At 38.9% G+C, this 14948-nt stretch overlaps 1 protein-coding gene and 1 long non-coding RNA gene across 4 annotated transcripts; one reads left to right on the forward strand and one right to left on the reverse strand.

The window, feature by feature from the left end:
- Window positions 1–834: 834 nt before the first annotated feature.
- On the reverse strand, window positions 835–3496 carry LOC119779013. The gene is made up of 3 exons (XR_005280167.1): window positions 3296–3496; window positions 2553–2756; window positions 835–924 (listed from the first exon to the last, which is right to left on the reverse strand). It is a non-coding gene; the product is annotated as an uncharacterized LOC119779013 (long non-coding RNA).
- Window positions 3497–6879: 3383 nt separating this feature from the next.
- LOC119778983 (potassium voltage-gated channel subfamily A member 2) lies at window positions 6880–13680 on the forward strand. 3 transcript variants are annotated; one of them, XM_038278449.1, is made up of 3 exons: window positions 6880–7139; window positions 7241–7668; window positions 8360–13680. In XM_038278449.1, the coding sequence occupies exon 3, from the start codon at window positions 8497–8499 to the stop codon at window positions 9991–9993; it is 1497 nt and encodes a 498-aa protein (XP_038134377.1). In that variant the 5' UTR covers window positions 6880–7139; window positions 7241–7668; window positions 8360–8496; the 3' UTR covers window positions 9994–13680. The 3 variants fall into 3 exon arrangements, with proteins under 3 accessions (XP_038134377.1, XP_038134379.1, XP_038134378.1); XM_038278451.1 differs by having other exon boundaries at window positions 7255–7668; XM_038278450.1 differs by having other exon boundaries at window positions 6880–7668.
- Window positions 13681–14948: the final 1268 nt, after the last annotated feature.

Below are 14948 nucleotides of genomic sequence, written 5' to 3' on the forward strand. Positions count from 1 at the left end.
TTTTATATAACAGTTCGTTAGGAATATAGATTGAAATATCACTAATGTATATTTGAAGAAACATATTTTACTTCAGGTCTTCACTTCTGTAGTTCTGATGATTATCACATACAGCTAATAAATAGTGAAAATCAAATTCTATTAAAACATGAAAATTCTGTGAAGAGCAATAAAAAGTTATTTTAGTCCAGAGGTTTTAGCATACAAGAAAGAATGTCCAGGTAAAATATTTACGCTCCTTACTTGGTTGAAGCCCCCTTTGGATTAATTTACTGCATCAGTGTTGCATTTCATTAAGGGAAATGAGCCTGTGGCTCATCTGAGATGTTATATGGGTCACATTATTTCAACAGTGGCCATCCACTGCAAAATGCAAAAATGTACCTTTATCTGGAAAGAGACTTTTGACTAGTAACATTCTTGTTTTTTTTTCTGTAAACCACCAATACTTTTATTTCCTCTTCATGAATACAACTGTATCCTAAGTCCTGTATAGGTTCATATGTTGTGACTTTACCACATTTTCAATAAATTTTCCATCAGCATTCATTACACCAGCCATGTTCAAGGCCTTATCACCGTTCTTGCGATGGAGGTCAGTGACTGCCTGATCAAAAAGTGTCGAGTCAGGACTCTGATATTGCTGGTTACAATACAACCATCAAACAGCATCTCTCTAATAATAACTATTTTTATTAGTTTTTCATATTTTATGTTTCTGAGTAAAAAATTATTTTTATTATCTATAAACCAACATAATCAAAGCCTTTGTGAGTAATCAATCAGCATTCCAACTTTTGAAATGAATAATTGAAACAGATTAACTTTTTAACCATGTTGTGTGCCCTGTGTGCCTCCATGTTGCCCTGTGATAGATAGACTGGCCACCTGTTCAAGCTGTTCTTCAGCTCCCCCCTTGCAACCCTGTAAAGATAAGTGGGAAGAGACACTGAATTATTGATAGAAATTGTAAAGCTTTAAATGAATATGAAATATATTGTTGGGGAATGAAGGTTCTTTTAATTAATTCATCAAGTTTCAGACTCATCAAATGGCAGATCTTACCATGTTAACCTAAATATTGAAAACTATTGACAAAAGCAAGCATCTTGAAATTTTTTTAGAATATGAAAATCTGAGCCTTTGTATCCAAACTCATATTCTTACTCACAGGCTTTTTTTTTTTTTACTATGATCACTGGGCACTATACACTCATATTTCCTTGGTTACATGAGAAAACTTGTCACTAAAGATTTAAAATAAAAAAAAGTAATTCAGCGTGTTAAATGCAGTGTAAAGATAGACAAATTAAAAGCTGTATGTCCTCTTGTGTTCTTAATTTACGCTTGACTGTTTTACATTGTAGCAACATATGCAATTCTGTCACCATGCTTTATGTGTGTGAGCGTGCATGCAGCGTTTATGTGAGTGCAGTGCAGATATAAGACTTTTCTTGTGCCTCACTGAACACTGCTGCAGGCGCCTGTTAAACAGAGAAATGTATGGCGAAGCGAACATGTATGGGCTGGCATCAGCAAAACAAACTAGACCGAGACTCTCTGCAGCTGGTCTTCTGCTGCAGGCAAATGTTGGACACAAATTTTGGGTCCTGCTCAGTCTGGATTCATAGAGAAGATATAGTCAAGACCCCAGGCGTCCCTGCTGTACTAGGCCCCCTGGTGTGCTGGTCTTAATGCTAACACTCATCACATGTGATGATTCATGCATTGCAGCAGTGTGTTGTCTTTAATGACACCCAAAAGGACAGCATGGGGTGGGTATGCCATGCGAGGTGCCTCCTGTCATCATTGAGCTTTAATGAAGCGTGATGATAATAAACTGCTAAAGGAAATAAAGAAATGTCTGAGTCTGCTTCTGGTGCACTTATTTACCAAACTCTTCTCGGGTGATATTTCAAGTGGTATAATGTTTGCCCTAAAACTGTACCTCTGTCTTCCCAAAAATAGAATATGTTTCACTTATTTCGCTTGGTGCCACGCATCTGCTCTTCCCAGAGCATGTAATTGAATCCTTGGGGCTATTCTTAAGATTCATTCTTCTGCATTAGGACACTGTTGAGGGCTTTCAGTGAGATGAAGGACAGATACATGTCTCCTTTCCCTTACGGGTCAAACTAAAAGTTTGTTCAAACACCCAACAGTTCAATTCTATTCAGTTTATTTATATAGTGCCAATTCACAACACATGTCATCTCAAGGCAGTTCTCTTTGCTTATAAATGTAATTCAGTTTGGGAAACCCATGTCTTAAGATTCACAAGAACACAAACCATCTTTAGGAAATGTAGGAGGCTGCATAAAAAATGAAGGGCTTTGCGATAGTTTTGTGACTTTATCTGAAATATGTCAGTGGAAGCAGAAATAGAGTAGGTGTGGTAAAACTCCCCAGCTTCCTCTCTTTGTTGCCACAAAAATCATTGTCTTCAATGCAACACACTGAGAGGGAGCAAGATAGTTACTCATCGAAGTAACACTGCTGACTTAGAATGATCTAATTTGATGAGTTGGTTTTATGAAACAATCATCACAGACCTGCTTGTCTTTTCTGATGAGATTAATAACAATGAGGGGGGGGATTCAGATGGGTGTGGGGGTTTCTGATGTCAGGCCATAGGACATTCGTAATGTGCTGGCCTCGCTCTGCCCCCAGGTGTCCCATGAGTCAGAGCGGGTGCTGGGCCCAGAGCCGGCTGGATATCAGACTGATCCATGCTGCTGAGGCACATCTTCTGGTTCCTTTAGTCACACAAAAATGAATCAGAGCTTTGTATTATCACACTGACAAAGTCACAGTCTATTTCAGCTGCTTAATTCTGTCAATAGGTTCTGTTTTGTTACTCTCACATGCTGCAAAACATTAACCTAATTTCATACCTGATAAATATAATTGGAGTAAATACAAAAAGATGATGATTTTATTCCATCTCTGAATGAAATTATAATTTAAAAACTGATTTTTATGTTTACCCTGTAACTTTGTCAATTATCTAAATACATGTGGTAATATGAAACATTCATTAGACAAACAATAATTTTTCAATGCAGTTAAGCTTTTATCATAATACTTCAGTTTGTGAATGTTTTTATGACACTTTCTTCCAAGCAGCATATCTTTAACAGAAAGGAAAACTCTCAAAGCATCAAGTCTTCTTTTACAGATCCCTACTCTGTTTCTAATAAGATCAGTCGCCTCTCTCCCCATCGAGCAAAGGTGTCTTCTTTCTAGGATGACCTTTAGTGTAATGTAAGAGATGTTTTTAAAAGGACCAACTTACCTTGACTTGAATTTCACTCACTTATATAGATCCATCATACAGTGCAGCAGAAAAGTCTCCCTGCGACAATGATACTGACTCTGATTGAACGTCCTTCCCTTCGGTGTCAGCATAGCTTACAAGGCTGAACACAATCTGAATATATATTTCTGTAAACGTCCTCTCAGATAAATTCATTGGATGTTATATAATCGTGCATAATAAATAATAAAAATCTACAGGTATTTCAGATGTTGAACTCGGTGCAGCAGCGTGTGTTTATGACTCCAGCTGGGTCGCCCACTGCAGTGGGCCAATGTCCTTGAGTTTCTTCTAGCGTCTGGCTCATTTCCAGGATCTAACCTCGTCGGGCCTCAGTCTGAGGAGCACATCTCAGCCTTGCCCTCCCCTTTGTATTTCTACCTCCTCTTTCTCTGCATTATGCTCTCTACTCTCCTCATCACATCCTCAAATGCACTGCTACCTCCAGGGCAAAGAAAGGACAAAATGAGCTGTAACGTCTTCCTATCTGTGCACATGTTGCAACTTACTCATTTGAACCACTCTTCTGGTCTGTTTGTACATTGGCCTCTTTTGCAGGACCCATTCAGTTTCTTGCCTCCTGAGTAATGTTTTTCGGAATGACTCATCTCCCAGAAGGATAAATCTATAGTTTCTATAGCTTTAGAAAGAAATTGAAAAGCATAATGGTTGAAGGATAAGTAGAAGGTCTAAAGAAAAACTGTAGAAAACCAAAATAAACAAACTATATGGTCTATATGTTACCCTGATTATGCATTTAGAATTTCTGGTTTAGAGTAATTATAAATCTTTATCAAACATTTGCACATCTTTGTCAAAAATTTGCACATGGAAAAAAATGCATAAAGCCTTATGTTCTTTGATCCAGTAAGCTATTATTTCATCTTTTTCACATAGTGTGTGTTGGGGGGATAAATATCACCATGTGTGACTGTTGAAAACCTGTAGCTGCTGCAATGCAGTATCCAGAAGGAGGGAGGCAAAGGAATCAGAAAATGATGGCCACAGTCAAGGGACTACATGACCAAAAAAACCACCCAGAGGCTTGTCAAGTTTCATTCATAAAAACACGTTTGACACTCGGAAATTATAAGTACAGCTTATTAAAAACAAACAATTGCTTTGCTAAAAGTAGAAATTATGAACCAAAAAAATACAATATCGGGTATGGTATATACTATGTGTTCCTATCAGCATTGCCCATAGCAAACTGGCATTGTTATTTGCATATTAGCAAAACCCAAGTCAGATTTTATTAAAAAAATAAAATAAAATAAGAAAAAAATCAATTATCAGTTTGTATCACAAATTCTGATTAAGGTCTGGAACCTGACTGTCTGTATCTCTATAGTTATGCTTCTATAGGCTTAGACCTCTGGAGGACATAGGGACCCCTAGTTCATCATTCTGCTTCATTCTATCTCTATTCTCCCCCTCTGCAGAATCTGTTAGTTCAATCTCTAACCTTATGCTCTCTCTGCTTTTTCTGATAGTAGGTTCGCCTGTTCCTGTTTGGCTGTGACTCCATCCTGGAGAGAAATATCAGCTGTGCTGCTTCCATCAACACCTTTGTTTATAGATGTTGGAGATCGGCCTGTTTTTCAGTGTAGTCCTGTATCTCTGACCGTGACTGGCTGTGCTCTCTTCATCCTCTGACATGGGAGCTGGCTCGGAGCTTGTCTGCCTGGCTGTGTGTTTCCTGGACTGTGCCGCCTGTGGAGCTGGTTTACTGTTGCCTATTGTATCTCTGCTTCTGTCTCCTTGAACCCCAGTCGGCCTCGGCAGATGGCCGCTCACACTGAGCCTGGTTCTGCTGGAGGTTTCTTCCTGTTAAAAGGGAGTTTTTCCTCTCCACTGTCTCTACAAGCATGCTTAGTGTGAGGGATTGCATTCGAGTCATTGAGTCGATGCAATCAACTGTTTTTTCTTTGATAGAAAACTTTGAATCAATTTGACTGTATGATCTGGTAAACTGTAAAGTGCCTTGAGATGACATGTGTTGTAAATTGGCGCTATAGAAATAAATTGAATTGAATAAGTTTGATAGCAAAGTTAAAAGATTTTTAGAACAGCAGTTTAATCAGGTCCAGTAGTACATAATAAGAAAACTAAAGCTTAAATTAATTTGAGTGCAACTGAAAAATAAACCTTCTCTCGAAAAAAAGAGCTTAATATTTTCAAGCTTTTAGCTTTTTAGAATTTATGTAAGGATTCATAAAAAGTCTCAATATTCTGTTGTAATGTGATGCATATTATCTATGAATAAATGTAATTTTGCACATTTAAATCATCATGCTAACACCTCTTTCACAGTGTAACTTTCAATTCCAAGTCTTGTTTCTCCTTCACATGCAGAATACATTAAATCAGTCATATTAACTTACACCCTTGTTTTAAAGAGCCATTCATATGACATTGCTTAACATTTTCAAATCATTTCCACCTTTTATTCTCCCAAAAAAAAAAATGTTCTAGAAGGACGTTTATCAGTGACATCTAATTATCCATGTAATGTTGACAATATTTTCATTCCTCCATGTGGTTAAAGGATTTAGAATCCTGAATGATTTTAACTTAATTCAAGATCTTGATTCAAGCTGAGTTAAAACTCATTCTAACAGTCTCACGACAATTTTCCTTTAATTAACAACCAAAAAGAAACAAACAACAACAAAAAACATTAAAGATATAAAAAGCATCTGCTTCTATAAAAGCAGGAGACAAGTTGGACAGCAAGATGAAGCTGGCACCCGGGATAGTTAAAGGTTTGCCAAGTGTAAAGTTGGAAAGGTTTTAAACAACCCTATTCTGTCCAATAGATCCCCGCTGACCTGTGCGTTCCATGGTGGTCATATCAGGACATTGTGCATGCATTTCCAATACAAGCATCAATCATGACAGAAGCATTTTCAGTTTATTAAGTTTGTTTTGTCTCTTGGAAAATAGCCAGACTAACTGATGGAACATTTGCTCTATTTTTGTCCCCCCTCCCATTCATTATTCATGGAGTTCTTTGCAGGGAAAGATTACAACATTGGCTGCTATGAACAAGCAGTGGAAAGGTAATAGAAGTTGTTACTTCACTTTCATAATAAGAAAACTTTACTGCATCTGGGCTAAAAAAAAAAAAAGGAGGGGGGGGGTTATTTGATTAAGTGAAAAAAGTATCAAACATGCATTTTGGATTATTTTCAGTTCAGAACATCTTACTTCAACAAAGGCATGTTTAAATTCATGATACTCCTTTGGCAGGATAGGACCAATGTTTAAAATACTATATATGTCCACAGCAGAAAAGGTGGATGTGCTGCTTTAGTGCGCCTCATTTCTCATTCCCTGCTCCATGACCAACACCTCTTTTGGTATTCAGAGCGGTACCCTACTGCAGTTTGGACGGAGCTTCATACAGTAGCCAATAAATAACCAAATCAAGCTTGGCTACAGGGGTATTTCACCCACAACTGTTTTCATGGCTTAATTAAAAAGGGAAAAAATAGATCAAATCACCTCCCACCGTGCTGACACGTGCGTAAGCAATAGGGGTCGCTTTGTGTCTGCGTGCGTGCCCGTGTTGCGTGTGCGCATGGGGCGCTGGTTTAGAGAAATTGCGCAATCTTCAAGCCCACTAAGATTTTCATGCATGTCGTTTAAAGTCAGTGTCTGAAATCGCCGCTCTGCCCACCATGTAGAGTTAAAAAAAAAAAAAAAGGATCTCAGCAGCTTCTTTGTGTGTCGAGCGTTAAGGATCCAGTTCAGCATTTCTATGGAATCTTATGGAAATGCTGGTTTATGTGGCACAGATCTATCAAAATGTATATATCAGGTTGGCAGCAATAATACTTGTTATTGAACCTTTTCATTTGGCATGTATTCAAGAAGATCACGACTTTAATCAGTCCACTTTTTTTTTTTTTCTTTTTTGAGGACGTTATCTCTAGGTGTCTGGCAGAGGCTGCAGCCAGAATCTCTCCGGCGCGGAGGAAATCGGTGAGAGAAGATCATTCTGCTGATCCAAGCACCTTCGGTTAATAAGGGAAGCACCCGCACCTCTTTGGACGTCTCCCTCCGCCCTTTTGTACCAATCGCCACCTCACAGCATCCTACCCGGAGGAGAGGAGTCTGGGAGGGGAAAGCGAGGACACACCCGCGCATACTGTAAGCGGAGTACATGGGAAGGATGCTGCAGACGAGATGAGGTGAATATAATCGACTGTCCCGAATTGGAAATCCATCTCCCCACCACCTGCGCTGGAGTCTGGATACCCGTTTGCCGCAGCTGATCATAGATACCCACCTCCCTGACACCAGCTGGAGCGTCCAGCCTCACCCAGCGAGGGAAAAGATGTCTGTAGGTATGTATGAGATTAAAATACAGCATCTATTTTTTCTTTTCTTCCCATTTATGAAGAGTAAAATCTAATCACACTGTAGTTCATGTAAGGATTTGCACCTCTGAGAGCATGACTGCCACACCTGCAGTTTTTGTTGCATGATGTGTTTTTTTTTTTCAAAACATCTTTTACTTAAAGAAGAGGTTTGGAATCAGGCAGAGATGTATTTTTTCCCCGAGAGCCAATTTCCTTCTGTTGGTAAATTATTTATAGATGTTTTTGAATATTTCAGTACCAGGCACCATTTCAAGACAAAATGCTTCATCACAACCTGAAGTCACATCATTCTTACTATAGAGCATTTTTGTATTTATTTATTTTTTTAAATAGCACAGCTTAAGATATCTTAGGTAGGATGATATCTGTATTGCTGCATTGGCGTTCTCATATGTGGCAATTCCGTAGCTGATATAGATGTTGCAGCAAAATCAGTGTCCTGATTTGTGATCCTCTGGAAGTTTTTTTTTCTTATGGCCCACGTAATAAATTAGCATTTTTGCTATTTTAATATAATTTCTGATTATTTGCATGTTAGTTAGAGTGGTATTATTTTTTTTTATTTTCTGTAGTTTGAGCTCAGCAGAATTGAGAGTTGAATAATTTCTTAAATTTCTCTGACCTTGCAACTTCTCTCTGTTTGTTCTGCCTGCAGCTAGATCCTAGGTGACACCTTGTGGCCTTCATGTCTTCACTCTGTTGAGTCCTCACGCTGCCCTGGCCACCACCTGCAGTTCTCAAGACTGCAGGACACTAACATCCTGAAAGGTGCAGGCGTCTTTGCCCTGCAGAATGACTGTTGCCGCAGGCGACCCCTCTGACGAGGCAGCTGCACACCCAGGGCACCCTCTGGACTATAACCCAGAGGCCGACCATGAATGCTGTGAGAGGGTGGTCATTAACATCTCAGGGTTGCGCTTTGAGACCCAACTCAAGACTCTCTCTCAGTTCCCAGAAACCCTGCTGGGAGACCCCAAAAAGAGGATGCGCTATTTTGACCCGCTACGGAACGAGTACTTTTTTGACAGAAACAGACCAAGCTTTGATGCCATATTGTATTATTATCAATCAGGCGGTCGACTGAGAAGGCCGGTCAACGTCACTCTTGATATTTTTTCGGAGGAGATTCGCTTTTATGAGCTTGGTGAGGAGGCCATTGAGATGTTCAGAGAAGATGAAGGTTTTATCAAGGAGGAGGAAAGGCCTCTTCCTGAAAATGAGTTCCAGAGACAGGTGTGGCTTCTCTTTGAGTACCCAGAGAGCTCAGGTCCTGCTAGGATTATTGCCATAATTTCCGTCATGGTCATCCTTATATCTATTGTCAGTTTCTGCTTGGAGACTCTTCCCATATTTCGTAATGATGAGGATGAAATGCACAAATCCCAAGCTCAATTTTTTTCACCTGAGACCAACTCTACAGTAATTAGCTATACATCCAATTATTTCACTGACCCCTTCTTTGTCCTAGAAACTCTTTGTATTATATGGTTCTCCTTTGAATTTTTAGTGCGCTTCTTCGCCTGCCCAAGCAAAGCGGGCTTTTTTGGTAACATAATGAACATAATTGATATTGTTGCCATCATTCCTTACTTTATCACTTTAGGCACCGAGCTAGCAGATAGGGCAGAGGATGGTCAGCCAGGTCAACAAGCCATGTCTTTAGCCATTCTCAGGGTCATCCGTTTGGTACGAGTCTTCAGAATCTTCAAGCTGTCCCGTCACTCCAAGGGGCTTCAAATTTTAGGTCAGACACTTAAAGCCAGTATGAGAGAACTCGGCCTCCTCATATTCTTCCTTTTCATAGGGGTCATCCTGTTTTCAAGTGCAGTTTACTTTGCTGAAGCAGATGAGCCCGAGTCACAGTTTGAAAGCATCCCAGATGCATTTTGGTGGGCTGTGGTGTCCATGACAACAGTCGGCTATGGTGATATGGTCCCTACTACAATTGGTGGAAAGATTGTGGGCTCCCTCTGTGCCATTGCAGGTGTGCTGACCATTGCCTTGCCAGTGCCTGTTATTGTATCCAACTTCAACTACTTTTACCATCGTGAAACTGAAGGCGAGGAGCAGGCTCAGTATCTGCAGGTCAATGTGACCAAAGCTGATTCAGCTGAGGAGCTAAAGAAGAGCCGGAGCGGCTCCACCATCAGTAAATCAGACTATATGGAGATTCAGGAGGCTGTCAACAACAGCAATGAGGACTTTCAGGAGGAGAACCTTAAAACAGCCAACTGTACACTCGCCAACACAAACTATGTTAACATCACCAAAATGCTCACAGATGTGTAGCCTACATGCGTTCCTCCCACTCACAGTGGGAAATATGAAACTTTACAGCTGGATGGGACACAAATATAAACCGTACCACAAGAGTGATGGGAAATTAAGACAGCAGAATACAGAATATCAGTGACGATTGAGTGAAAAATAATTTAAATGCCATTTCTTCCCTTTGCACCAGTGAAGTCTTACTTTAATTATCTTGTTTAAGTTTCTACATTTTTTTATTTGCTGCATGAAGTTTTCAATGTCTGATCAGCTGCTATAAAAATTGACAATATCTAAAACTGTCCTGCTTACCACTGTAGATAGTAGCTGTACACGCAGGAAAAATACAAAAGCCAACCCAAACCTAAAGCTTTTGAGCCCTGCTCATTTATCCGTCATCCCCGATGGCAACCACCTGTGCGCACTTTCTAAGGGTCTGTTGTGAACTACATATGCTGTTTTATGGAGCTAATGAAACAAAACCGTTCTACAGTATGCTTCAATATTTAGAGATAAAAGGATGGGAGCAAATATTAAGCCCATTCCAAAGCTTATATGGCCTCTGGGTGACTTTTGACGAGGCTGATGGTTAAGTACACCATGTTAGGGATGTATGACAGCCATCAGCTCTAAGCTTATGGTTTGACACCCTTTTCCCCTGCAGACATCAGTATCTGATGAATGACTGACAATGGCCTTGAATTTTCACTGCTTTTGTCTTATATTTACTGTATGTATTGCAATGCAAGAATTCCCAACTCCATTCACCCAAACTGGTCTTAGTGCAGAGCTTTGAGACATAATGAATGTTTCTACTTGTTAAGTATTTCACTGTTTCACTCTTATAGTGTGTATCCATATAGATAGGTAGCTTAACTGTGACTTAACTGATATCTGATTGGTACAGTAGGTAAGAAGAAACTCTAGTTAGTAGATTACTGCATGACCTTTTTATCTCAATGAGAAGTTTCTAGTTTCTCGACTGCCACTTGCTTCACCTAGCCACTGTATATTTGTCTGTTCACTGCCTTCACATTTTTAAAGGATGCCTGCAGGTAGCTATTTACCTAAAACTGTAGGTTTAAGAACTTTTAACTGGTTAATAATGAGTTCATTTTCTACAGATAACAAGAATCTTATAGATATTTACATTCCAGAAATTAAATTATTGCCAGGCTGCTGTAAACTGAGCTGTAATTGGAGACATAAACTCACATCCTGCTTTTGCATCTATTCAGAGTTTAATGTCCTGCAGCTGTGTCTGTTTCACAGGTGCGTCCATATCAAAGTAGCAACTACTAAGGAGTTGTGTTTTTTAAACTAATGCTTTACCTGCCTATTGTCTGGGTTTATGCCGTTCACCTGGTGTTGCATGACCTTGAAACATTTATAGCATGCATGTAAGCTAAAAAAAGGAAGAAACTAAAAGAATACAATAAAAGAAAGCAATAGTTATATTTATTAGTAATATATATAAAACAATATATCTTTAAATACAGATCACATATATAGCACACAAATTTTTTTATCTGAGATCCTAAAACAAAAGTAAGCATAAGATTTTGAACAGTGTGCAGCTCTTACAAGGTTATTTTAAAAATAGCAGTTATTCCTTTTCTGAGTGCCAAAGACACTCTCCCTTGGCATCTTAGGAAGTTTTCTTGCCTGAAAAGGTTTTAGGAAAAATGACACATAACGTTTATCTTAACTGAGACATATGTCTCATTTAACCCCCCTCCATAAAGCAACTGTTCACCACCAGGTATCTTTAAACTCTAAGCTGACTTTCTTATCATAAAACCTTTATAATATTGGCTCCTTCATAATATCGGTGAGGTCTAAATGTCCCTTAAAACATCTCTTATGCCACAAGATTAATACACTGTTTCCTTAAAGGTTGGCCAAGGCCAGGAGTAAAGTTCTCAGACTGCGCACAGCTAAGACTTCCCACAGTTCGCTAAACACTGCCAAGGTAACAGTCAAAGGCAGTAACATCAGTATGGGAGGTGATAATTAGCAGCAGTGCAGTAGACATTGTCTGATCTAATTATGGTCCGACTAAGCCCCTACTGTATATCTCTTTGTCATTATACTTTTTTTTAAAGATGTTCAGCACAGTTACAAGAGATTATTGCTGAGGAGATGGTGTGTAGCATGAACTGTACTGATGGGTTCTTTAAATGCAGGATTAATAACTTATTGAAAGGGTTTTTCTTTTCGTTACTACAGTCTCAGCCTGCAGTAGCAGAATATATCAACACCAACGCTGCCAATATATACTCAGGATGCATCATCCAACTGCCTGACTTGAGGCTATAGTTGTCTCTGTCCAAATTATGGGTTTTAAAAGATTTGTTTTTAATCTAATTTTGTGAGCAATTCTAGGCAAATATAGATATTAAAATACTGCTTACTGCTTAAGTAGCTTTTTCTTAGCAATACGCTCATTCTACCTTAGTGGACCACTGTATCATATAAATGAATGGTTCTCTAAGGAAATATTTATTCAAATAGACCTCTCCCATTCTGTTGAAATCTATTTTTCCTGGTTACTGTTTTAGGCATACCAATGCTCTAGGAGCAGGAATGTACACATGTAACAGGCAGTGAGAAAAACCCTGGATGTCAATATCATAGTCTGGTTCTATAGTTCCATTTATGAAACCGCAATTTGCATATATGTATATGTTGGGAGAAACTCACAGTCTGACCAAAAATATTTGTCTATGTATGCAAATGCATCATATTTTCTGTCTTCATTTGTTTTCTGTATGACACTATGATCAGTGTTTGCACCTTAACATTTACCTGTACTGTCATAGGTGTGTTACTGTGCTTCAGCCTGACTCACTGTAGCAACTCATGCACTGAAAACCACAACATAGTTGTTGAACATCCTCAATAATTTCAGCTTAAAGCACAAAAACAAGAATACAGTTGATTTTGGAATATTTTGTTTCCCAAACACTGAGGGAGCCACCAGCAAACCCAATGAGTAGAGTGAACTGCAGTGAATATGCCGAAAGATCTATGCAGAGATTGATTATAAGCTTGTAGTTTATATGAAAATGGAAGGTTTGAGTAAAGATGTATTTAATGTTTTAGCCTCCATCATTCCCTGCTGATTCAAAGAGCTGACTGAGCTTTTTAGAAGGAAACCAGTAGACGTGGCTAAAGCTTAACTGAAGGGAGAAATTTAACTCCTTGGGTTTGTTTGAACTTCCATGTCAGCTCTTTGCAGCAAGGCCACCCCAATACATCTCAACCATACGAGAAGCAAGATGACCAATATGCAAACTGTGTACAAAAGTGTGTGTTTGAGAATCATTGTCCTTTCTTTTTTCTTTTCAACCCAGAGCCTGATAGTATGACATCCACTAAAAACAACATGTACAGCTGTTCACCTCACCTCTGCTCTCCTGTATCATAGAGGCCAACAATGCTGATACAGTGGATATGATTTTTCTTTCTGTGAAATGAAATGTAGAACAATATTGTAAATAATTATGAAGAATAATTGAGAAAGAACACATGTACTACATATTGTATGTAACGTTTGGATTTAAAAGTAGTATTACCTGCACTTTACAACAAAAAGGACAATCTACGCTCAAAAAACATGTAAAACAAGACATAAGTATACTTCCAAATGATCATAACCAATAACAAGTAAAATCAATAATGAAACCAATAATTAATCAACTGAAACTGTGTTTGGGTTGTTTTTGTTGTGTCTGTTTTTGCTATTTGTATTCAGAGTTGGTTTTTTTTATGTTTTTTTTATGCCTTTCTTACTTCCCATCAAAATCAGTGTTGTATTTGGTCTGCAAATGATTTGATGATCTAATTGTAGCCCAAAAGCATCTGCGCTGAAACAAAATGCCACGAATATATCAAAGCCCCGTTTGTTGATATTTTTAGGAGAGCCAGCGTCTTTGTAGCTTGGGGGACTGTGAAGGACATTTTCAAACGCCTCCTGGCGTCTTCAGCCTCTTCTTCCCTTCAAGTGCACTCTATATGATCCATGCAGTTTGAAAGAAAGAACAGGGTGTTCTATTAGAAGCGTTCTTTATTAGAAAATTAGATAGAAGAAGGTGGGGAGATGAAGGTGTAGGAGAATTATAGAGAGGAGAAGACAAAAGGGAAGTTGGAAAAAAGTTGTTAATGTGAAAAGATTCATGAAGATTGCTTTTATTGAGTAATTTTTGTGTCAAGATACGAATATATGGTTTGATATAATTAGAAAAATATATAGACTGTTGTTAGAAATGCATTTTTTATTACAAACACAAGTAAACAAAACGCATGATCGTTAATTAAGCTATGGTAAACCCCTGGGCTTTTTAATACATTTGGGTCGTTAGCTGCGTGAGTTCCTCCCTCTACTCTGATCTACACCATATGTAGTGAACATGTGTATAACTTTTCTGCATTGTGAGGAGGAACATTAGGCTTCACCTCTGCTATAGTCATTAGTATTGCTTTGATCTAGTAGTTCTCTGCAGCACTCTGCAGCTCCACTTTCCAGGAACCGGGGCAATCATGGATAGACAGATGGGGTTGAGCTGCTGAAGCAAGAAACACAGTTCTGGGGCAGGTGGCCACCACTACGTACACTACAGTTGTTGTTATTGTTAGAGAGGAGTGAGGAGGAGTGTGTGCCTATGTGTTGTTTATCAGCAGCATGCCCACAGGAGTACGGTAGAGGAGTCTTACAGGCTTGCACTGTACTTACCAGCTTGTAATTAACAGAAGAGCGCTGTGGGACCTGGAGCTTATCCAACGGGGCTGCCCTGGCATAAGAGAACACCCTGCTGTTGGGAGGTACATGTTTAAGTCATGCCCTGGTTTTACTCAAAAAAACTGTAGAATTACTGTAAGAAGGTGGAGTTAATTTTCTAAACGCAGTCCCTGTATTTAAGGGTTTTACTGAAAACGAAAAAGGTAAGTCAGTGATCAATATTTTATAGGTTTTC

Source organism: Cyprinodon tularosa, unplaced genomic scaffold, assembly GCF_016077235.1.
Source record: "Cyprinodon tularosa strain WSP-4 unplaced genomic scaffold, ASM1607723v1 ctg141, whole genome shotgun sequence".
Taxonomy (NCBI): Eukaryota; Metazoa; Chordata; class Actinopteri; order Cyprinodontiformes; family Cyprinodontidae; genus Cyprinodon; species Cyprinodon tularosa.